This window comes from Muscardinus avellanarius, assembly GCF_963383645.1.
Source record: "Muscardinus avellanarius genome assembly, chromosome: 10".
Lineage (NCBI taxonomy): Eukaryota > Metazoa > Chordata > Mammalia > Rodentia > Gliridae > Muscardinus > Muscardinus avellanarius.
In genome coordinates, this window is record NC_137796.1 from 54,995,728 (window position 1) to 55,018,273 (window position 22,546).

At 54.3% G+C, this 22,546-nt stretch overlaps 1 protein-coding gene across 1 annotated transcript in view; it reads left to right on the top strand.

The window, feature by feature from the left end:
* The window catches only part of MEGF8 (multiple EGF like domains 8), a gene marked incomplete at both ends in the record, with an annotated part of 50,545 nt that overhangs the window by 24,159 nt on the left and 3,840 nt on the right, over positions 1–22,546 (top strand). Inside the window, 22 exons of the mRNA XM_080703081.1 lie at positions 249–497; positions 956–1,155; positions 1,496–1,706; positions 1,802–2,051; positions 2,776–2,908; positions 4,555–4,802; positions 4,880–4,990; positions 5,141–5,259; positions 5,580–5,787; positions 6,273–6,453; positions 6,924–7,087; positions 7,778–7,922; positions 9,522–9,753; positions 13,186–13,309; positions 13,486–13,699; positions 13,952–14,166; positions 18,364–18,571; positions 18,749–18,908; positions 19,306–19,498; positions 19,810–19,980; positions 20,445–20,575; positions 21,095–21,227. Of these exons, the coding sequence (XP_080559207.1) occupies positions 249–497; positions 956–1,155; positions 1,496–1,706; positions 1,802–2,051; positions 2,776–2,908; positions 4,555–4,802; positions 4,880–4,990; positions 5,141–5,259; positions 5,580–5,787; positions 6,273–6,453; positions 6,924–7,087; positions 7,778–7,922; positions 9,522–9,753; positions 13,186–13,309; positions 13,486–13,699; positions 13,952–14,166; positions 18,364–18,571; positions 18,749–18,908; positions 19,306–19,498; positions 19,810–19,980; positions 20,445–20,575; positions 21,095–21,227 (4,000 nt within the window). The remainder of the gene's footprint in view (positions 1–248; positions 498–955; positions 1,156–1,495; positions 1,707–1,801; positions 2,052–2,775; positions 2,909–4,554; positions 4,803–4,879; positions 4,991–5,140; positions 5,260–5,579; positions 5,788–6,272; positions 6,454–6,923; positions 7,088–7,777; positions 7,923–9,521; positions 9,754–13,185; positions 13,310–13,485; positions 13,700–13,951; positions 14,167–18,363; positions 18,572–18,748; positions 18,909–19,305; positions 19,499–19,809; positions 19,981–20,444; positions 20,576–21,094; positions 21,228–22,546) is intronic.

Sequence of the window (22,546 nt, forward strand, 5' to 3'; positions counted from 1 at the left end):
GTGGGGCCTGGCCGTCCCTCCTCAGTGGCTCTAACGCCTTTTTGTCTCTCCCCTTGTCCTGTCTGTACCGTCTGCTCTTCCTTTACCTTCTTCCATCCCTGCTTTTCTCCTCTTCCCCTCCTCCTTTTCTTTTTCCTCTCACCTTTCCTTCTCTTTTCCTTCTCCTGCTCTTTATGTCTCTGTCTCCTCCTGTCACTCTTTCCCTATCTCTGGCTTCTGTGTTTATATTGCCCCCGCTCCAACTCCAGGTGCCTACAGGGGGACTTCTCGGGGCCCCTGGGTGGGGGTGACTGCTCCCTGTGGGTGGGAGAAGGCCTGGGGCTGCCTGTGGCTCTCCCTGCCCGCTGGGCTTATGCCCGCTGTCCAGATGTGGATGAGTGTCGCCTGGGCCTGGCACGGTGTCACCCACGGGCGACCTGCTTGAACACACCCCTCAGCTATGAGTGTCACTGCCAGCGTGGCTACCAGGGCGATGGCATCACGCATTGCAACCGCACGTGAGTGAGGCCTGGGTTGTCATGGAGACAGTGTTACAGGGCTGGGGCTCAAGTTGGAGGAAGCCATCGTGGTTCAGGGCTCCCTCCTATGGATCCCCAGTTAGTCTGGGTTTTTACCTTGTAGACTAGGTCCTCATTTAAGTGGCAGGTTCTCCAAGGCAACCCTAGTTACCATGGAAACAGGACACTCACCGGCTGGCCCATAGGCTTCAGCATTGCTGTGGAGATGTAGGACTCTGAGGAGGTTGAGGGTGGGTTTTCACAGTAGTGCTATATGGTTGCTATGGAGACAGATGTCACCACAGATAAGGAAGTTACCTAGGAAACTGAGTCTCCCACACAGCTCGGGACAGTGAATATAGGCAGCCCCTTGTGATGGTGGTGTGGTGGGTGGAGATGATGGGAAGGTGTTTGAGGGCTCTGGCCCTGCCTAGCCCTTCCCCCACCCCTGCCCTCAGGTGCCTGGAGGACTGTGGCCACGGAGTGTGCAGTGGACCCCCGGACTTTACCTGCGTGTGTGACGTGGGCTGGACATCAGACCTGCCCCCACCCACACCTCCCCCGGGACCCCCTCCCCCACGCTGCTCTCGAGACTGTGGTTGCAATTTTCATAGCCACTGCCGCAAGCGGGGACCCGGCTTCTGCGATGAGTGCCAGGGTGAGCAGCCCTCCCTTGTCCTGAGCCTCTTGGCACAGCCCTGGAGGGAGCCTTCTCCCTTTTTGAGGCTCCAGCTTCCTGTTCTCTAAGTGGGGTTAAGTATCCCCTTGTGCAGCTCCATGGCTCCCTACCCCATTTCCCTGTGCCTGACCCAAAGGTTGTCACTGTCTCTCTAGCAGGGCCTCAGTTTCCCTTCTTGGGGCTTACCATTTCTCCCTGGGTAGGAGCCTTGGTGTCAGTCCTTTGAAGCAGTGGTGTTGGGAGTCAGGGATCATCTAAATCAGTTGGTCTGGGCCCCTTCCTGCCCTTGTCCCTGACCCACCTGCTGGGGCCTCCACAGACTGGACGTGGGGGGAGCACTGCGAACGGTGCCGGCCTGGCAGCTTTGGCAATGCCACGGGCTCGGGCGGCTGCCGGCCGTGCCAGTGCAACGGGCACGGGGACCCACGCCGGGGCCACTGCGACAACCTCAGCGGGCTCTGCTTCTGCCAAGACCACACTGAGGGTGCCCACTGCCAGCTCTGCTCTCCAGGCTACTATGGGGACCCCCGGTGAGCCAGGGGCCAGAGGGGCTGGGAGGGTGAGCTTAGGGACACAGCGGGGTGGGCAGCACTGGTCTGATGCTGGCTTCCCTCTGTCTCCCCAGGGCCGGTGGCTCCTGCTTCCGGGAGTGTGGGGGTCGTGCCCTCCTTACCAACGTGTCCTCAGTGGCCCTGGGATCCCGCCGATTTGGGGGACTGCCGCCTACAGGTGGTGGGGCGGCAAGAGCCGGGCCTGGCCTGTCCTATTGTGTGTGGGTTGTCTCGGCTACTGAGCTGCTGCAGCCCTGCGCCCCTGGGACCCTCTGTCCCCCACTCACCCTTACCTTCTCCCCCGATAGCAGCACTCCCTGCACGGTGAGCACTGAGGGTTCAGGCGCACAAGCAGAGCCATATCCCCAACCTTGTCTGGATCCCCAGAGACCCAGATTTCAAATCCAGACTCGGTTTCTCAGACTGTCCAGCCCTTTATTGCAAGGCCTGCAGACCCTCCCATTCGCTCATTCACTTTCTGTTTCCTGAACTCCCCTCCCCCATTCTCTAGATCCTCACACTCTCCTTTCTCAGACCAGGGATGGCAAATTCTTACACTTGTATGCCAACTCTGATCGATTGGTAATGGCTACCAGAAGCTGTGTATTTAGAAAGAGGCTGAATATAAGAGTGCCTGATTGAGCCGGGCGTGGTGGCGCATGCTTGTAATCCCCGCGCTTGAGAGGCAGAGACAGGAGGATCGCGCAGGTTCGAAGCTAGCTGCGCGCGCTGGCTTAGGAGACCCTGTTTCCAAATAAAAATGTAAAAATAGGTCTGGGAGTGTAGCCCAGAGATAGAAGGGCTTCCAGGAACCCCAGTACCACAAAAAAAAAAAAAAAAAAAAAAAAAGAGTGCCTGATTGATTAGCTGCTTTGAATACAGGAGCAGACATGGTGGCCTCTCTGCTACAGTTGAGAGTCTGCCCTGGATATTTTAGTAGCCCATTTTCCAACCTCAGATTGCCCTTTCTTCCTGAAGCCTTCCTTCCAGACCCCAGAGCCCCTTTCTTTTCCTCATGGTCCCCTGACCTTTGAATGCACCCCTCCAGCTGAGCTACGTCCTGGCCTTTGATGGATTCCCACGTTTCCTGGACACTGGTGTCGTCCAGTCGGACCGGAGCCTCATAGCTGCCTTCTGCGGCCAGCGGCGGGACAGACCCCTCACTGTGCAGGCCCTGTCTGGTACGGGGGATGGGGGAAGTGGAGCCTTTGTGCTGGGCTGTATCCCTTGCCCCTGCCCTTGTCTGGTTGAGCTCAGGACTCCTTTCCAGCCCAGGACTGCCGCCAGCTGACAGTCCTTACCCAGGTGCTGCTGTTCCTCTCCAGTTCTGGGCCTCAGTTTCCTTAGTTGAGTGGAAAACATGATTTCGTGATTGGGCTGGCTCTGGAGAGAAAGGCCAAACAGGGACTGTCTTTGAGCGCACAGAATGTGGCTGGTGTGAGGCCCCTGAGCATCTCCGTAGCTTAGTGGTTCTCAACCAGGAGTGGTGTTTTGTCCCTCTGGACATTTGGCGATATCTAGAGACTTTTTTTTTGCAGAACTGGGGATGGAACCCAGGGGCATTCTACAGAGCTACACCCTCAGCCCTATTTTTTATTTTGAAACAGGGTCTCACCAAGTTTCAGAGGGCCTCACTAAGTAGCTGAGGCTGTCTGCAAACTGCAGTCCTCCTGTCTCAGCCTCCCAAATGCTGATTAGAAGTGTGTGCCACCACGCCCAGCTGTCTAGAGACAGTTCGACTGTCATGATTAGGGGTACTTACAGGAATCTAAGTGGTAGAGATGAGAGATGGGGCTGTGCATTCTACATTACACAGTGCAGTCTCTGCAACAAAGAATGAATCTGGTCCAGTGTGCGCAGTGCAGAGAGGTGGAAAACTTCTGAGTGGATGGGGATGTGCTAGAAAAGATTTGTTCTCTGGGGCAATTAAAGAACTAGAGTTGGAAATGCTTCCCATTGTGAGTCAGAGTGGCTTCAGGGCTAGAGGTGGAGACAGATGTGGTTGGCCTGCTGGAGACTGCATGAACCCCCAACCTCCACAGGAATCCCCTAGACTAAGGGGATTTTTTTGTGTGTTCAGCAAGTGTTTACAGAGCACCATGCTGAGGGGCCCTGGTTCGACACTGGGGGGCAGCAGTGAACAAGGGCTGCAGGCGCTGCCTAGGTGCAGGGACAGACTGCAAGGACAAGGCAGCTACTTAGGACTTTCTTGGGGAGTGGGGATGGAAAGCGGGAGAAGGTTTCTTTGCAGATGGTGGACTTGGCTGGAGTGGGATGCTGGAAGTGTGGGGAGTGGGACTCCTCCAGTGGGGAGTCTAGTGACATCAAGATTCCAAGTGCATAGCCGGGCGTGGTGGTACACGCTTGTAATCTCAGAATTTGGAAGACAGGAGGATCCTGGTTTGCAGACAGCCTCAGCTACTTAGGGAAGCCCTCTGCAACTCAGTGAGACCCTGTTTCAAAATAAAGAATAAAAAATAGGGCTGGGTATAGCTCAGAGGGTTTCATCCCCAGTAAACACACACACACACACACACACACACACACACACACACACACACACACACACTAGGGCTGGGGGTAGAGCTCAGAGGTAGACTGTCCCTAGGTTCCATCCCCAATACCCCCCACCCCAAAAGGAGGTAGGGCTGGGAATGTAACTTGGAGGTAAAATGCCTCTAGGTTTAATTCTCAAGACCACAAAAATAAGTAAATATTTAACATATGTAAATTGACAGGTTCTTTCTTGCCCACTTACACTGGGTTTCTCCACACCTGGGGGGTGACTGAGTGAGGCTTTGACTTGCCCCCACTGCTCTCCCCACAGGGCTGCTCGTGCTGCACTGGGAGGCCAATGGCTCTTCATCCTGGGGCTTTAACGCCTCTGTGGGCTCTGCCCGCTGTGGGTCTGGGGGCCCTGGGAGCTGCCCTGTGCCCCAGGAGTGTGTACCCCAGGATGGTGCCGCAGGTGCTGGGCTCTGCCGATGTCCCCAGGGCTGGACTGGCCCACATTGCCGCATGGCTCTGTGTCCCGAGAACTGCAACGCTCACAATGAGGCTGGAATTTGTAACCAGGTATGTTTGTGACGGACCCAGCCAGGTGGGAGGGGTGGTGATCAGGGCTCCCCTGAGCCTCCTTCTGCTGTCTCCAGAGCCTGGGTGTGTGCATCTGTGCTGAGGGCTTTGGGGGCCCTGACTGTGCCACAAAGCTGGATGGCGGGCAGCTGGTGTGGGAGACCCTCATGGACAGTCGCCTGTCAGCTGTGAGTTTGGGGCCCCCAGTTGTATTTGTCACACAGTGTGTCTCATTTGCCCACCTCTATTCCTGGGACTATACCCTAGACCGTCCACTTAGGCCTAACACTTTGTCACGGCTGTAGTCTGACCCTTGACACCCCTATTCCCTCTCCCAGGACACTGCTAGTCGCTTCCTACACCGCCTGGGGCATACTATGGTGGAGGGACCTGATGCCACCTTGTGGATGTTTGGGGGCCTGGGCCTGCCCCAGGGGCTGCTGGGAAACCTGTACAGGTGAGGCCTGCTCTGGGGAGTTGAGATGCCTGAAAGAGAGGTTACCCCACGGGCTGCTGAGATGTCTGTCATCCAAGAGTCACCTGGGGGGGTGTACACAGAAACATCTAAGGTGAGGGGCACCCCAAGGAATGCTGGGACACTCATCACATGAGATTCATTTGTAACACTGTTTGGGTGGTGCTGTCCTAGGGAATGGTAAGATGACTGTCATAGGAAGGCCACCCCAAGGAATGCTGGGGTATCAGTCAGGGAGGGTTCCCTTTATGGATGCAGGGATGACTGTGCAGTGAGGCTGCTTTTTTGCACCTTGGTCCCAGGTACTCAGTGAGTGAGCGTCGGTGGACGCAGATGCTGGCAGGAGCTGAGGATGGAGGCCCCGGCCCATCACCCCGCTCCTTCCATGCGGCTGCCTATGTGTCTGCCGGTCGGGGTGCCATGTACCTGCTGGGGGGGCTCACAGCCGGGGGTGTCGCCCGAGACTTCTGGGTTCTTAACCTCACTACCCTGCAGTGGCGGCAGGAGAAGGTGAGCATCTGTTCCCACTCGACCCCCTTCCCCATGCTGTGTCTGGCAAGGCCAGCCATTGTAGCTCCTGCAAACTTCGCCACCAGAAAAAACAGTATCCTCCCAGGGTTCCATCAAAAGCCCCCATTGAATTTTACTGGCCACGCTGGGTCATGTTGTCCCACATCAGTCCCTGGCCAAGGGCTCTGGTTGGCCAGGCTGGATCACAGCCCCACCCAGACAAGAACAGAGGAACAGGGGCTTCCCAAAGATGCATCAGCTACATGGATCTGAAAAAGTGGACAAGTTGCAGGTCGAACTGACCACCTACCTGGCAGGGCCCTGGCTGGTCGGGAGGCCAGGGTCTGACCAGCTCCGAGGAGCCCACTGCCTCTGCTGCCTCCTTAGCAGTTGAGAGGGAACAGACCATGGGGCTGAGTTCTGCTTCTCCTCACAAGGTAACGCCAACCCATGGCCCCTTGGTGACCTTGGCCCTCTGTCCTCAGGCCCCTCAGACTGTGGAGTTGCCAGCAGTTGCTGGTCACACCCTTACTGCCCGCCGAGGCCTGTCTCTGATCCTGGTAGGTGGTTACTCTCCTGAAAATGGTTTCAACCAGCAGTTGCTCGAGTACCAGCTGGCGACCGGCACCTGGGTGTCTGGAGCCCAGAGCGGGACACCCCCCACAGGTAGGCTCTCTGTCCACTCCAGTGCCCAAGTCACTGCCCACTGTGCCCTGCTACCTTCCGGTTACCCGTGACCCCACCCACATTCTCAGGTGTTTCATCTTCTCTCCCCTTCCCAGACTCTGTGATGAACTGCCCTCCTGCTGCCCAGTGTGGCCGCCACCTCCCTCCCCGTGTTCCAAGTGCCCTCAGGGCTGTCCTCTCTCTATCGGTGTCCCTGGACATTCTGTCACTGCGTCACCCATCTCCCTCCTGTGAACTTAGCACGACTGCCCGACTTTGATTACTCTTCCCTTTCCCTGAATCTCTAATTACTGTCCTTTAGGACCCAAGGAGAGAGAGGACTCCTGCCTCTGGCCTCAGGGTGCAGCGGGGTAGTGGTGTGGTCACCAAGAAGGGGAGCCCAGGAAATTGATGGTGGAGCTAGATGTCAGCTCTGCCCTGCCACTGTGTTCACTCTGCCCCCCCTCCAGGTCTTTATGGTCATTCTGCAGTCTACCATGAGGCCACCGACTCCCTCTACGTGTTTGGGGGCTTCCGCTTCCATGTGGAGCTGGCGGCCCCCTCCCCGGAGCTCTACTCCCTGCACTGTCCTGACCGCACCTGGAGCTTGCTGGCCCCTTCTCAGGGAGCAAAGGTCAGGAAAAGTGGTTCAGACAGATGCCTGTAGAGGCCGGAATGAGGTCTCCCTTCCCAGTCCCCAGGGATTGGCCCTCCTGGATCCTGCCTCCCTTTCCAGTCTCTTCTTTCTCGTCCTGATTTGGGGAAGAATCTCGGCTAGGTGGTTGGAGTCACAGATTCTGCCCCATCTCTGCCCTGGCTCTCGGAGTGGCCCTGGCAGGTTTCTTTCCCTCTCTGAGTCCCATCTATAAAAAGTAGGACCAAGGCCCCTGAGTTTCCTGCCTTACCAGGCCAAGGTGGCAGGATGTACAAAGAGACAACTGAGTGTGCTGTACACACACATTCCCAAGCCTCTCTCGGGAGGGGAGGGGAGGTGGAGAGGACCCAAGGGAGTTCACGCCCCCAGCTGAGGCTGGAGCTGGCAGGATCAATGAGGAATGTGGGTGTTCATCTCTAGGGCTCTGGGTCAAGTCCTAGGGGAGTAGCATGGGCTCCAGGAGCTCCAGGGAAGATGTCCCTGTGGGCTGCTCTGGGAGAGCTGGGAGGTTTCCCGGAGGAAGGAGGTGTGGTTTGAGGAAGGGAGGATTGGATGAGCTGGTTGGTCCCAGGAAGGGAAATTCAGGGGTGGTAGGTGAGCTAGGAGGGAGCATGTGGAACAAGGGACTGGGCTCTGATGGGCCACCTCTCCCATGTGCCTCCCCAACAGCCCCGTCCCCGACTTTTCCACGCCTCAGCCCTGCTAGGGGACACCATGGTGGTCCTCGGGGGACGCTCAGACCCCGACGAGTTCAGCAGCGATGTTCTGCTCTACCAGGTCAACTGCAATGCCTGGCTCCTGCCTGATCTCACTCGTAAGTCCTCTTTGTTCTCCCTAGGAGGTTGGGGGATGTCCAGGAGGATCGTTGTCCCTGTCTTGTAGAAGTCACTCAGGCCAGCTGGGTGCAGTGCCGCACTCCAGGAATCACAGAAACTCACGAGGCTTAGGCAGGAGGACCACAAGTTTGAGACCAGCCTCAGCAACTTAGTGAGACCCTGTCTCACAATAAAAACTAAAAAGGGACGCCGGGAGTGGTGGTGCACGCTTGTAATCCCCACGCTTGGGAGGCGGAGACAGGATTGCGCAGGTTCGAAGCCAGCTGTGCTGGCTTAAGAGACCCTGTTTCCAAATTAAAAAAAGTATAAAAAATAGGTCTGGGAGTGTAGCCCAGAGGGGTAGAAGGGCTTCCAGGAACCCCAGTACCACCAAAAAAAAAAAAAGTATAAAATAGGTCTGGGAGTGTAGCCTGGAGGGGTAGAAGGGTTTCCAGGAACCCCAGTACCACCAACAAAACAAAACTAAACTAAAACTAAAAAGGAGCTAGGAGTGGTGGTGCATGCTTCTAAACCAAATACTTGGGAGGCTGTGACAGGAGGATCTGGGTTTGCAGCCAGCCTCAGCAACTTGTGAGGCCCTTCATAACTTAGGCCCTGTTTCAAAATAAAAAACAAAATAGGGCTGGGGTACTGCTCAGAGGTAAAATGCTCCTGGGTTCAATTCCCAGTACCACAAACAGAAAACTAAAAAGGGCTAGTGGGTAGCTCAGAGGTAAGAGCACCCCTGGGTTCAATCCCCACTACAACAACAACAACAAAAAATCAGGCCTCTTGGACCCATCAGCAAAGTACTCATCCCTCCATGTTATTCTAAAGACCATGAAGATGCCTCCCTTTTTTCCTTTCCTTTCTTTTCTTTTCTTTTTCCTTCCTTCCTTCCTTCCTTCCTTCCTTCCTTCCTTCCTTCCTTCCTTCTTTCCATGCTGGGGATTGAACCCAGGGGCATCTACCTCCGAGCTATTCCCCTAGCCCTATTTTTTATTCTTTATTTTGAAACAGTCTCACTAAGTTGCAAAGGGCTTTACTAAGTAGCTGAGGCTGTCCGCGAACTGTCTCAGCCTCCCAAATTCTGGGATTACAATGCCCAGCACAGTTTACAATATTAAAAAAAAATACATATTTATTTATTTTGCAGCCCTGGGAATTGAATCCAGGGGCCTTCTACCTCCAAGCTACACTCCCAAGCCCTGTTTTTTATTCTTTATTTTGAAACAGGGTCTCACTAAGTGGCTGGCCGCAAACCTGTGATCCTTCTGTCTCAGCCTCCTGAGTACTGGGATTACAAGCGTGGGCCATCACACCTGGCTCTTTACAGTGTTGTAGGACCACCACCTCCATCTGGTTCCAAAATATTTGTCTCTGTTCTTGTTCCCTTTCTGCTTCTTTTTTCTCTGTTTCTCTCTCCCTCTCTTGCTGTTGGATTCTCCTGCCTGTCTGTCTTTGTCTATCTCCTTCTGTCCCTTCCCTCCTTTGACTCTGTCTGTGTCCTCTCTGGGTGTCCCTCCTGACCAGCCTCTTTGTATGGGTTCCCCCTCACCATGTCTTCTGTTTTCTCTGAATACCCCATTTTTCCTCAGGCTCAGCCTCTGTGGGGCCCCCAATGGAGGAGTCTGTGGCCCATGCAGTGGCAGCAGTGGGGAGCCGCCTCTACATCTCTGGGGGCTTCGGAGGTGTGGCCCTGGGCCGGCTGCTGGCGCTCGCCCTGCCCCTGGACCCTTGCCGCCTGCTGCCCTCACTCGAAGCTTGTAATCAATCTGGGGCCTGCACCTGGTGCCATGGGGCCTGCCTGTCTGGGGACCAGGCCCACAGGTAAGCTGACGACTGGCAGCCCATTGCAGGCTGCACCGGTGCCCTCTGAGGGAGGCGCTGCCCTAGGCCAGGCTGGGGAGGGGGCTCTGGAATGTACCATCTGGTTCAGGGCAGAGGCTTACGCTAGGAACTGAGGTGAAGCGCCACAGGGAGGGGCAGCCTGGGCGGCTCCAGCGGGGAGGCTTACCTGTAGGTTAGAACCTCATTATGGACGAGCTGGATCTAAACTGGGCCCTAAATGACCAGTGGATTTAGACCAGCAAATCTAAAAATGGGGTGTGCTTGACATATTTGGGAAATGATCTATATTGAGGGACAGTAAGACTAGCCAGGGTGGTTGGGATTGGCTTACAAATGGCATTCACTGCCTGGCTAATACACTGGGCCATGTCCAGTTCTAGAGTCTCCTCCCCTGCTGTTTGGGAACCAAGACATCCCAGGAAACCAAGAGGTTCCTGGGTTCCCACCAAGTCATTTATTTGGCTCATTAGATCCCTGGATTCAAGGACTGATTATCCTGAACTGATGCGAGGCTATTTGTGGGCTTCCTTTGACCGGTGACGTTTGTTATTACATCTACTACAGGCTTTTTCTTTTTCCTTTTTTGTTACTGGAGATTGAACCCAAAGGGCATTCTACCTCTGAGCTACACCCCCCAGCCCTATTTTATTATTTTATTCAGAAACAAGGTCTTACTAAGTTGCAGAGGGCCTCACTAAATTGCTGAGGCTGTCCTTGAACCTGTGATCTTTCTGTCTCAGCCTCCCAAGTACTGGGATTACAAGTGTATGTCCCAAGCCCAGCTAGGAATGTGTGTATTTTTTTTTTTTTTTTTTTTTTTTTTTTGTGTGTGTGTGTGTGTGTGTGTGTGTATGTATGGGGGGGTACTGGGGATTGAATCCTGATCTACACCCCTAGGTGCATATATATATTTAATTTTTTTGTGTGTGGTACTGGGGGTGGGACTCAGGGGCATTCTACCTGTAAGCTACATCCTCAGCCCTATTTTTAAGTCATTATTTTGAAACAGGGTCTCACTAATTTGCAAAGGGCCTTACTAAGTAGTTGCTGAGGCTGTCCTCGAACTGAGATCCTACTGTCTCAGCCTCCCAAATGCTAGAATTACAAGCGTGTGCCACCACACCTGGCTCTATATTTTTTTGTTTTGAAACAAGGTCTTGCTAGTTTCCTAAGAGTCTTGCTATACTGCTGAGGGTGTCCTAGAACCTGTGATCCTCCTGTTTTAGCCTCCAAAGTATTAGGATTATAGGTATATACCACCATTCCTGGCTTACTACAGGAATCTTTTTTTTTTGGTACTAGTGTGTGTGTGTGTGTGTGTGTGTGTGTGTGTGTGTGTGTGTGTGTTACTGGGAATGGGACTCAAGGGTATTCTACCTCTGAGCTACACCCCCTGCCCTATTTTATTATTTTATTCAGAAAAAAAGTCTTACTTAAGTTGCAGAAGGTCTCACTAAGTTGCTGAAATTTGCCTAGAATCTGAGACCCTCCTGTCTCAGCCTCCCAAGTACTGGGATTACAAGTATGCACCACCATGCCTGGCTGTACTGAGAATTGGACCCAGAGGCATCCTACCTTCTACACCCCCAAATCTATTTTATTTTATTATTTTATTTTACTTTTTGTGGTACTGAGGATGGACCCAGGGGCATTCTACCTCTGCATTATACCCTCAGTCCTATATTTTATTCTTTATTTTGAAACAAGGTCTCACTGAGTTGCAAAGGGCCTAAGTGGTAGCTGAGGCTGTCTGCGAACCGTGATCCTCCCATCTCAGCCTCCCAAATGCTGGGATTACAGTCATGCACACCACGCCCTACTTTATTTTCATTCATTTATTTATTTATGTATCTATCTATCGATCTATTGTGGTATTGGGGTTTGAACTCAGGGGCATTCTACCTCTGAGCTATACCCCCAGCCCTATTATTTATTCTTTATTTTGAAAGAGGTCTCAGTTGCAAAGGGCCTCAGTAAGTAGCTGAGGCTGTCCAGTTTCAGCCTCCCAAATGCTGGCATTACAAGTGTGCGCCACCACGTCCAGCTCTATTTGTTGTATTTTGAAACAGTTTCTCACTAGGTTACTGAGGCTGATTTTGAGCCTGTGACCTATTATCTCAGCCTCCTACATACTAGGGTTACAGGCATGTGCCACCACACCTGGTTTACTATAGGAATTATTTATGTATGTATGTATGTATGCGCATATATAAGTACTAGAGGTTGAACCCTGGGGCATTCTACCTACAAGCTACACCCCCAGCCTTTTATTTTTTTTAAATTATGAAACAGGGTCTAAGTTTTGGAAAGCCTCACTCTAAGTTACTGAGGTTGGCCATGAACCTGCAATCCTCCTGTCTTAGCCTTTTAAGTACCAGGATTACAGGCATGTGCCACCACATCTGACTCACTACAGGAATATTAATGGGTTTGATTGTGGGGTGCTTCCCTGACCTCTGGGCATAGTGGATATACCTACCACTTTTCTAAAATATGGGATGTGTGTGTGTGTGTGTGTGTGTGTGTGTGTGTGTGTGTGTGTTACTGGGAATTGAGCCCAGGAGTATTCTACTTCTGAGCCACATCCCAGCCCTATTTTATTTTATTTATTTATTTATTTGGTGGTATTGGAGTTCCTGGAAACCTTCCGGGCTACACTCCCAGATCTATTTTTTATATTTTTATTTGGAAACAGGGTCTCTTAAGCCAGCAAGGCTGGCTTCGAACCTGCGCGATCCTCCTGTCTCCGCCTCCCAAGCGTGGGGATTACAAGCGTGCGCCACCACGCCCAGTGTCCTATTTGATTTTTATTTTGAAACAGGATCTCTTTAGTTTGATGAAAATCTCACTAGTTGCTAAGGCTGTCCTTGAACCTGCGATTCTCCTGTCTCATCCTCCCAAGTACTGGGATTATATAATAAAATCTGAAAAATTCTGAAGTATATGTACCATCAAGAGCTGGGGGAAGGGATGATGGAGCTGCACCACAGGTAGAAAGCTGTGGAAGGTTTGAGCAGGAAAGGGCAAGGCAGGGCTGGGTAGACAGATCCTTGGAGCTGTTGTGAGGGATGGAGTGGCAGGGGAGGTAGCCCTCCATGCTGGCTGGGGTGAGAGGAAGAGCCCTGAATTGGCCCAGGAGCTGTAGGTTGAGGAGAAGGGATAGCCAGAGAGAAATTCAGGAAGCAGAAGGCCTCAGTGGCAGGACATTGTTTCTTTCTGGTGTCCCTGATCTGGGCGACAGGTGGAGGTGGGACCTTCCTTTACCAAGGGTTAGGGAAGACCAGAATCGGGAGGCCTATGCTGCGTCCAGCTCGGGACACGGCATGGAGGGCCTGCAGGTCCAGGTCCAAGAAGCAGAAATATGGGGCCTGGCTGGGTGTGAGTGAGCCAGGCTGGTGTCATGCCCTCTAGGTTGGGCTGCAGCAGTGCCCCCTGCTCCCCAATGCCTCGGTCCCCGGAGGAATGCCGGCGACTCCGGACCTGCAGCGAGTGCCTGGCCCGCCATCCCCGGACCCTGCAGCCTGGAGATGGAGAGGTGAATGCCCTGTGCAGGGTAGCGAGGGAGGGCCTGGGCTCTGCCTAGTCAGCGGTCCCACCCACCTTAGGGTCTCAGGAACCCCTGAACCCTTCAGCTGTGATTGGGTGGGAGAAGCTGGGTCCGGAGAAGTGCTGGGGGCCTGCAGACCCTCTGTGCCTGACTTCTCCCACCAGGCATCAGCTCCCCACTGCAAGTGGTGTACCAACTGTCCAGAGGGCGCCTGCATCGGGCGCAACGGGTCCTGCACCTCAGAGAACGACTGTCGGATCAACCAGCGAGAAGTTTTCTGGGCAGGGAACTGCTCGGAGGCCGCATGCGGAGCTGCAGACTGTGAGCAGTGCACACGGGAGGGCAAGTGCATGTGGACACGCCAGTTCAAGAGGACGGGTGAGCAGGAGGGAGTGGTTCCTGGGAGGCGAGCTTGGGGCATGAAGCCCCAGGTCTATGGGAGGAAGACGGGGTGTGGACCCCTGGGTCTGAGGGAGCAGGGCTGGGGCCTGCACCCCTGAGTCATAGGGAGGAGGAGTAGAACCTATACCCCTGGGTCTGAGGGAGGAGGACTGGGCCCTGGCCTCCAGGGTCTAAGGCAGGAGGGCTGAGAACCAGACTGGATACCAATGCCTGTGTCCCTGATGCCAGGGGAGACCCGCCGCATCCTCTCGGTGCAGCCCACCTACGACTGGACGTGCTTCAGCCACTCTCTGCTCAACGTGTCCCCGATGCCGGTGGAATCATCGCCCCCGCTGCCCTGCCCAACGCCCTGTCACCTCCTACCCAACTGCACCTCCTGCCTGGACTCCAAGGGCGCAGATGGGGGCTGGCAGCACTGTGTCTGGAGCAGCAGCCTCCAACAGGTACTGTCCCTGGCCTCTGCCCAGCCCTGACCTTCCTTCCTCCGCTGTCCCCTCTCTCCATCCCCTGGCTCCAGCCCATCATCCTCTTTCTCCCTCCTGCCACCATCGCTTCTTCCCTCCTCACTGGCTGCCCCCTGCTGCCTGGCAGCCACTCTCTGCACCTCCTTCCTGGCCTCCCCCGCCCTTGTGTCTCTGGCCTGTTCATCGTCTCCTCTCCCAGCCCTTCCCATGAGCGTCTTTCCCATGCCTCTTAATGCCATGCGATTCAACTCTCTCGTCTCCTTCCTCCTCCATCTCTTTGTCTCTCTGCATTGGAACTTTTGTAAGAAACAGACACCCTCTCAAGCTGCTTTTGTGATAGGAATTGGGGATATTCAGTGGAATCTGAGAGCAGGGAGAGCTGCTGCTCTGTCCTCTCAGGCCACCTGGCCTGCACCTCAGTGGTTCTTCACACATCTGTGTCCTTGGGTTTTTCTTGGCTTCATCATCAACACATAGGGCCTCCAGTGTGTGTGTGTGTGTGTGTGTGTGTGTGTGTGTGTGTGTGTGTGAGAGAGAGAGAGAGAGAGAGAGAGAGAGAGAGAGAGAGAGAGAGAGAGAGAGACTGGTGTCCTACTTCCCAATCACCTCCAGCCCTACTTTATTTTTATTTTGAAACAGTTGCCAAGTGTCTAGCTAAATTTCTAAGGCTGGCCTGAACCTCCTGCCAGCCTCTGTCTCAGCCTCCCAGGTACTGGGATTACAGGTGTGCACCACCATGTCTGGCTTGACACTCAGCTCCAGAGGGCACAGTCCTGCTGGTCATTGGTTAGCTCACGTTCTCAGGGAGAGGCTGCGACTCTGCTCATGAGTCAGGTGTCTAGCCTTTGACCCACTGCAGCGTGGACAGGCAGGGCCAGGAGCTCACAGTTCAAACGCGGCAGGGCAGGTGAGGACCTAGTTTGTGTTCATGTTTTGGAGGGCGACTGATGAAGCTGGGTGTGTCCATGACAGCCCCTAGACTGCCCAGCACATCATCTGTTTCTAAAAAAGTTCATTTCAAAGAAGCCTCTGCCTGGCATAATTAACTGTCTCAGTAGCAGATAGGCATTTGCCTCCACCGAACCCAGTGGGAGCAAGAAATGAGTCTGAATTACACTGATGCCCACTCCTCCTTCATACCTTGATTATGCAAGGCCCAGTGGAGACACATCTGCTCACCAGGCCGCAGCCCAGAAACTAAATGATCGGTGAAGCCACCACCCCGTCTCCTGGTAGGCAAGAGTGCAGACACACTAGATGTGAAAGCTTGCGTTTTGAGAGATGACTATAGAAATAAACCAGCGTGTTTCTTCCTGCGTGTTTCAGCCCAGCAGGGCAGGGCAGGAAGAACTGCAGGCAGCTAGGGCTAGTCACCCCCCCTAGGGAGGAGTAGCCCACTGACTAATTGGCCATGTGACCAGAAGCTCAGGCTCCAAGCTCAGCTGGGCCTGGGTTTGAATCCAGCCTTGCCACCTCCAGCTGCTTGACTTGGGGGCGAATGGCTTCCCCTCTCCTAAGCCTCAGTGAGTGTTTGGTGAAAAGGGAATCATCTCAACAGACTCCATCCCATGGGGAGGGCATACCAGTTAAATGGGAGGATCAGTTAAATGGAGCAGTGCTTGTACTCAGGAAGGACTCAGCGATGGCCAGCTGCTGCTGCTGCTACTGTAATGAGCCGTCCCCCGTTCTGCCCACAGGGAGGATTCCCTGTCACCACCTGAGACACTCCAGGAGGGTCCCTGTGAGGGATCCACAGGGGACTCTGCATGGCAGAAGGGCAGAGGCCCCCCCATGATGTTGGTCAGCAGCAGAGGTATCGCCCCTTCAAACCTGGGGTCCTTCTGATCATACAAGCCCACCCCATATTCTTGAGAATTTCATGATTTGACTTTGTGGGGACTTTGGAGACCAGAAGGCAACCCCAGGGCATGTAGCCCCCCTCCCCATCCCAAGCCTGCCAGGCTCAGATGCCCGAAGAGCCTGGCAGTTCAGGAGATAAGGGAGCAGCCAGGCAAGAGGCAGGAGGATGTGATGGGCCAGTAAATTAGAAGACACAGCCTGCTCACGGGCGCCGGACAGGACAAAGTCCATGTTCTGTGTGACCTTGAAGGACTTTTGCCAGATTTTTTTTGTGTGTGTGGGTTTGGGGATGGCCCAGGGGCATCCGACCTCCGAGCTACACCCTCTGCCCTATTTTTTATTATTTATTTTGAAACCGGGTCTCACTGAGTTGCAGAGGGCCTCACTACGTAGCTGAGGCTGTCCGCGAACCGCGATCCTCCGGTCTCCGCCTCCCGAATGCTGGGATTACAAGCGTGCGCCACCACATCTTCTGATTTCAGTGAAATCTAGCTTTGAAGTGTTGGCTTTCATGTTTAAAAGTATCACTGCACAGGTCAAACTGACAGGTGTGTGGGCCAGCCTGTTAGGATATGTTACTTGTAATGGCTTTTGACTTCAGAGCCTAGGGCAAGCAACTGACTGTTCTCCCTGGCCGGCCTCCTTTCCTCCCATCAACAGTATTGAGCACTTTCCTTGGACACTCTACTAGGCTGTGTGCTTCTGGAACTTAGGGTCACATGTCTTTTCCAGGAACATAGGAAGTACAGCCTCTAGTGTTGGGCATTATTGCATTTGCCACTAGGCAGGTCACAGTGGAACGTACTGGAGTGCTGTTTAGGATTGAGGACTCGGTGCTCTGCCCCCTCCTGAATTGTCCTGTATTCTACCTCCCAGTACACTCAGCCCTATTTTATTTTTATTATATGTGTGTGTGTGTGTGTGTGTGTGTGTGTGTGTGTGTATGTATGTGTATGTGTATGTGTATATGTATATGTATATATTATTTTGTACTGGGGATGGAATCGAGGGGCATTCTACCTTTTAGCTACACCCCCAGCCCTGTTTTTTATTCTTTATTTTTGAAACAGGGTTTCACTGGATCACAAAGGGCCTCGCTAAGTAGCTGAGGCTGTCCACAAACCGTGATCCTCCTATCTCAGCCTCCCCAGTGCTGGGATTACCGCCACCATGCTCGGCAACCTGGTTTATTTTTATTTTTGAAACAGGGTTTCACTAAGTTAATGAGAGTCTCACTACTTGCTGAGGCTGTCCTCCAAATTTTAATCCTCCTGTCTCAGCTTCCCAAGTACTGGGATTACAGGTGTGCACCACCACACCCGGCTTGAGCTTTTTTCTAAATAGGGAAAAAGAGCACATACTTTCTTACATCCTAAGGTTTGGGAGCATTAGACCCCTTGGCATGGAATCTGCCTCTGGCAGTTCCGCAAGGCACAGTTCATGGCTGGCGCAGTCCTCACCGTCTTAGGGCTCTGGCCACAGCAGTCAGGCTTTCCCTTGCAGGATTGCAATGGATGGCTTCAGTTCCTCTGCTTTTTCCTATGTGCTTTTGGGCAACCAGCCCAAATTGATCTCTCCGCTCTTCTACTTAAGGCCCATGTGGTAAATAAGAGGCTCTTACACACCAAGATAAGTTCTCAAGGGTCTGAACCTCACTGTGCACATGGTCTGGGTCCTGATTCAAAAGTAATGGCGTGTGTGTTCTGCCCAGCAGGCCTCCTCCCCCAGGACTCCTCAGCCTCCCAGCCCGGGGCAGGAAGACCCTTTTGGCCCAGCAGCCAGATCTGCAGTTGTTAACAACTGTGGCTTGTAATCCTGGTCCTGACACTCCTTTGTCTTTATCCAGAGTCATTACCTTCCTTCGGCTCTAGGAAATGAAAGGGCCCTGAGCTGAGTAGGGAAAAGGAACTTGCTATACCAAATACACTGGTACCTTTGGGACATGAGGTAGAAAGTACAGCTGAGCCTTATGAGGGGCTGGAGATGGAGCCCCGAAAACTGCCTCTCCCTTGTCTTCAGGATGTGCGCTCTCATCTCCACCTCTTTATGTACCCGCTCTTTTCTGGTCCTTCTGTGTCCTCTTCATTGGTGTCATCTGCATGTCCACATCTTCCTCTGTCCAGGTTTGCATGATTTTCCATTTCTAGGACCTCTTTGGTATGCGGGGTCCATGAAGGCCCAGGCAGTGTCCTGGGCTGATTATGCCAGGGAGGTGGGACCCGGGCAGATAGGGAGTGGTCTTGGGGCCCCACCACGTGTATTTGACCTTCTTTTCCTGTCTCTCCTCTCCACCCCGCATATCCTCTCCCCGGACAGTGTCTGAGCCCATCCTACCTGCCCCTGAGATGTATGGCCGGAGGCTGTGGGCGGCTGCTCCGGGGCCCTGAGAGCTGCTCCCTGGGCTGTGCTCAAGCGACCCAGTGTGCCCTGTGCCTGCGGCGCCCCCATTGCGGCTGGTGTGCCTGGGGGGCCCAGGATGGGGGTGGCCGCTGTATGGAGGGTGGACTCAGCGGCCCCCGTGATGGTAAGTGGGGTTAGGAGTGCGGGCCAGAGGGCTGACTGGGGTCTGGTGCAGAGAACATTGGGGTTCTGGAGGGTTGTCCCAGAGCTGGGGCTCAGAGGAAGTAGGGGTGACGGCCTGGGTGGCTGGGAGTGGGTGGTGTAGAGGCCCCCAGCTGAAGCCCTATTTCCCCGGGGCCAGGGCTGACATGTGGGCATCCTGGGGCGTCCTGGGCCTTCCTGTCATGTCCCCCCGAGGATGAGTGTGCAAACGGGCACCATGACTGCAACGAGACCCAGAACTGCCACGATCAGCCCCACGGTTACGAGTGCAGCTGCAAGACAGGCTACACCATGGACAAGTGAGGCTGTGGGTGGGCATGCGAGGGAGCCGTGGGCAGGGTGCTGCCGGGTGGAGAGTCCCTGGGAGCAGTGAGGGATGCTTCTGGAGTGGGGACGAGACGGTGGGGTGTTGATCTGGGAATAGGGAGGGTGGTGGGAAGGACAGGATGGTGAGATAGACCAAGGATGGAGGAGTTTCTCCCCCTCCCCCAGAAGAGTAGCGTGTGGGCTAGCTCCTGGAGGAGGTGGTGGGCTGGACCCTGGAGGGGAGAGTGGTGGAACGGGCTAGGGTCTCGCAACCAGTTGCTAGCGGGTAAGGCAGACTGGGTAGCTGGGAGAGGGTGGTGTAGAGGCTTTGGGACAGAGGGAAGGAGGCAGCCTAGGACCTACCTAACAGACTGGCCCTGACCCCCGCAGCGCGACAGGCCTCTGCCGCCCCGTGTGCGCCCAGGGCTGCGTGAACGGCTCCTGCGTGGAGCCTGACCACTGCCGCTGTCACTTCGGCTTTGTCGGCCGCAACTGCTCCACGGAGTGCCGCTGCAACCGCCACAGCGAGTGTGCTGGCGTGGGGGCACGCGACCACTGCCTGCTCTGCCGCAACCACACCAAGGTGGGCCCCGGGGGAGCCTGGGATCAGCGCTCTGCCGCTGAGTGAGAGCCCAGCCCTCCTGCTCAGGCAGCTTGGGCCTCATCCTGAGCTCTCACAAGCCACGAAGAGGAAAGTGATGCAGAGCGCTGGGTCCCAGGGAGTGTGCGAGACCTTGGGGATGCTGTGGTGTGGACAGAGTGGAGGCTGGGCTGGGTAGGACGGACATGCGGAACTCAGGAAGTAAGCCGCAGGCTGGGACATCCCACCAAGTACCAAGCGCTCGGTTCCCTAGCTGATTCCAACCCTCTGACCACTCTCTGCTGGGTTCCCAGGGCAGCCACTGTGAGCAGTGCCTCCCGCTGTTTGTGGGCTCAGCCATTGGGGGCGGGACGTGCCGGCCTTGCCATGCCTTCTGTCGCAGCAACAGCCATGTCTGCGTCTCCAGGAAGGAGCTTGAAATGGCCAGGAGGGAGCCAGAGAAGTATTCACTTGATCCAGAGGAGGTGAAAGAGGCTGGGCTAGGACCCCTGGTCTAGGGGAGGATAGCTAGGGATGGGCCCCTGGGTTCTGAGGGAGTGGGCTTGGTCTGGAGCCCTGGGTCTTGAGGGAGGAGGACTGGGGCTGGACCCCTGGGTCTGAGGGAGGAGGGCTGGGCCTGGAGCTCTGGGTCTGAGGGAAGAGGACTGGGCCTGGAGCCCTGGGTCTGAGGGAGGAGGGCTGGGCCTGGAGCCCTGGGTCTGAGGGAAGAGGAGGGCTGGGCCTGGAGCCCTGAGTCTGAGGGAGGAGGGCTGGGGCTGAAGCCCTGGGTCTTGAGGGAGGAGGCTGGGGCTGGAGCCCTGGGTCTGAGGGAGGAGGGCTGGGGCCTGGAGCCCTGAGTCTGAGGGAGGAGGACTGGGCCTCTATCCCAAGTGTGGAGGAGGAAAGGGCTGGTTTGTCTCTTGTGACCACCCTGACCTTCCTTGGCCAGATTGAAAACTGGGTGACCGAGGGTCCTAGTGAAGATGAAGCTGTGTGCGTGAACTGCCAGAACAACAGCTATGGGGACAAATGCGAGAGCTGCCTGCACGGCTACTTCCTCCTGGACGGGAAGTGCACCAAGTAAGGCCAGGGTCGGGACCTCACCCTGCTCACGCGGGTGGCTGTCAGTCAGGAGGAGATGGAGTCCAGGGAGCCTCCAGCCGGGCATGGGCTGGGATGAGATTACACACATGCACCACTGTGCTAGGCTCAGTGTTCCTCATTTTTTTTTTTCTTCCTTTCTGTGGCCCTGGGAATGGAACCCAGGGGCATTCTACCTCCAAGCTACACCCCCTGCCCTATTTTTTCTTTTTATTTGGGAATGGTCTCACTAGGTTGATGAGAGCCTCACTATCTCCTTAGGCTGTCTTTGAACCTGTGATCCTTTTGTCTCATCTTCTCAAGTGCTGGGATTACGAGCATGTGCCACCACGCCTGGCTTTAATGGCCGTCCTTTAAAATGTTCCCAGAACTTGAATCACTTCAGCTCGTGTTCCCACTTAACCTCTCTGTGACCTTGGGGAATTGGCTTGACCTTTGAAAGCCTCAGAGGTCATGTCATGGGAACTCCATAAACCCCATTTTCTTTTCTCTCCTCAGATGCCAGTGTAACGGACATGCAGACACCTGTAATGAGCAGGATGGGACAGGCTGCCCATGTCAAAACAACACGGAAACTGGAACATGCCAGGGCAGCTCTCCCAGTGACCGCCGAGACTGCTACAAGTACCAGGTACGGTTTGTGAGGGGAGTTCTGGGCCAGGGTAGCCACACACCCAAAGGGTAAGGGCTGGGATGAGGCCCCCAGGCCCCAGCAGGCCTGATGACATGGTTCTGAGTCTGGTTTTGAGATCCAGTTCAGCTTACTAGACTGTTCCTGAACTCTGTTCAGTTTCAGGCACTGGGTAGTGATGCTGAGGACCCAGACATGGGCCTCTCGGCTCCCTGACTGGTGCAGAGACAACCTACATTACAGATAGTCACAACTCAAAGGTTGCAAGTGCTAGAAACCCCATCTCATGGTAGCTGAAGAAAAAAAAAAGAAATCTATTTTTTTTCTGGTACTGGGGATTGAACCCGGGAGCATTACCTCCGAGCTACACCCCCAGCCCCACGTTTTATTCTTTATTTTGAAACAGGGTCTCACTAAGCTGCAGATGGCCTCACTAAGTAGCCGAGGCTGGCCAATAACCTTTGATTCTCCTATTTCAGCTTCCCAAGTACTAGGATTACAAATGTGCGCCACTACGCCTGGCTAAAAGAAATGTATTAACTCTCAAAACTGAGCTCTGGCCAGGCACAGTGACACATACTTGTAATCTCAGTACGTGGGAGGCTAAGACAGAAGGATTGTAGGTTTGAGGCCAGCCTCAGCAACTTAGACCTTCAGCAACTTAGTGAGACCCCCCCATTTCAAAATAAAAAATAAAGCCGGGCGTGGTAGCACACGCTTGTAATCCCAGCATTTGGGAGGCTGAGATGGGAAGATCATGGTTTGCGGACAGCCCCAGCTATTACTTAGTGAGGCCCTTTACAACTCAGTGAGACTCTGTTTCAAAATAAAGAATAAAAAAGAGGGCTGGGGGTGTAGCTCGGAGGTAGAATGCCCCTGGGTTCCATCCCTAGTACCGTAAAAACTAATTAATAAAATAAAATAAAATAAAAAATAAAATGGGGATGGGGTCTAGCTCAGAGGTAGAATGCCCCTGGGTTCAATCCCAGTAACAACAACAAAAACAAAACCCCACCTGCGGCCCGGGTCTACTGCTGCCTACAGGAAGGGATCCAAAGTTCGTGATGTGCCAGGCTCTTCTCAACCTCATCTTTATTTCCAGCCAGTCACTGCTTCCCAGACTCACTGCTCTTTCCATGTCTTCTTAGCAGGCTGAGCCCTTCCCAGCTCCTTGCTTTGCTCTTGTTTCCATTGCCCAGAATGCATCCTCTCTTGCCTTTTTGGCCACTCCCACTTTGAGATCCAGTATAAACATTATCTCTGTGATGTTTTTCCTGATTATTCCAGATTTTCCCCCAATTTCTTATTTCGCCGCCGCT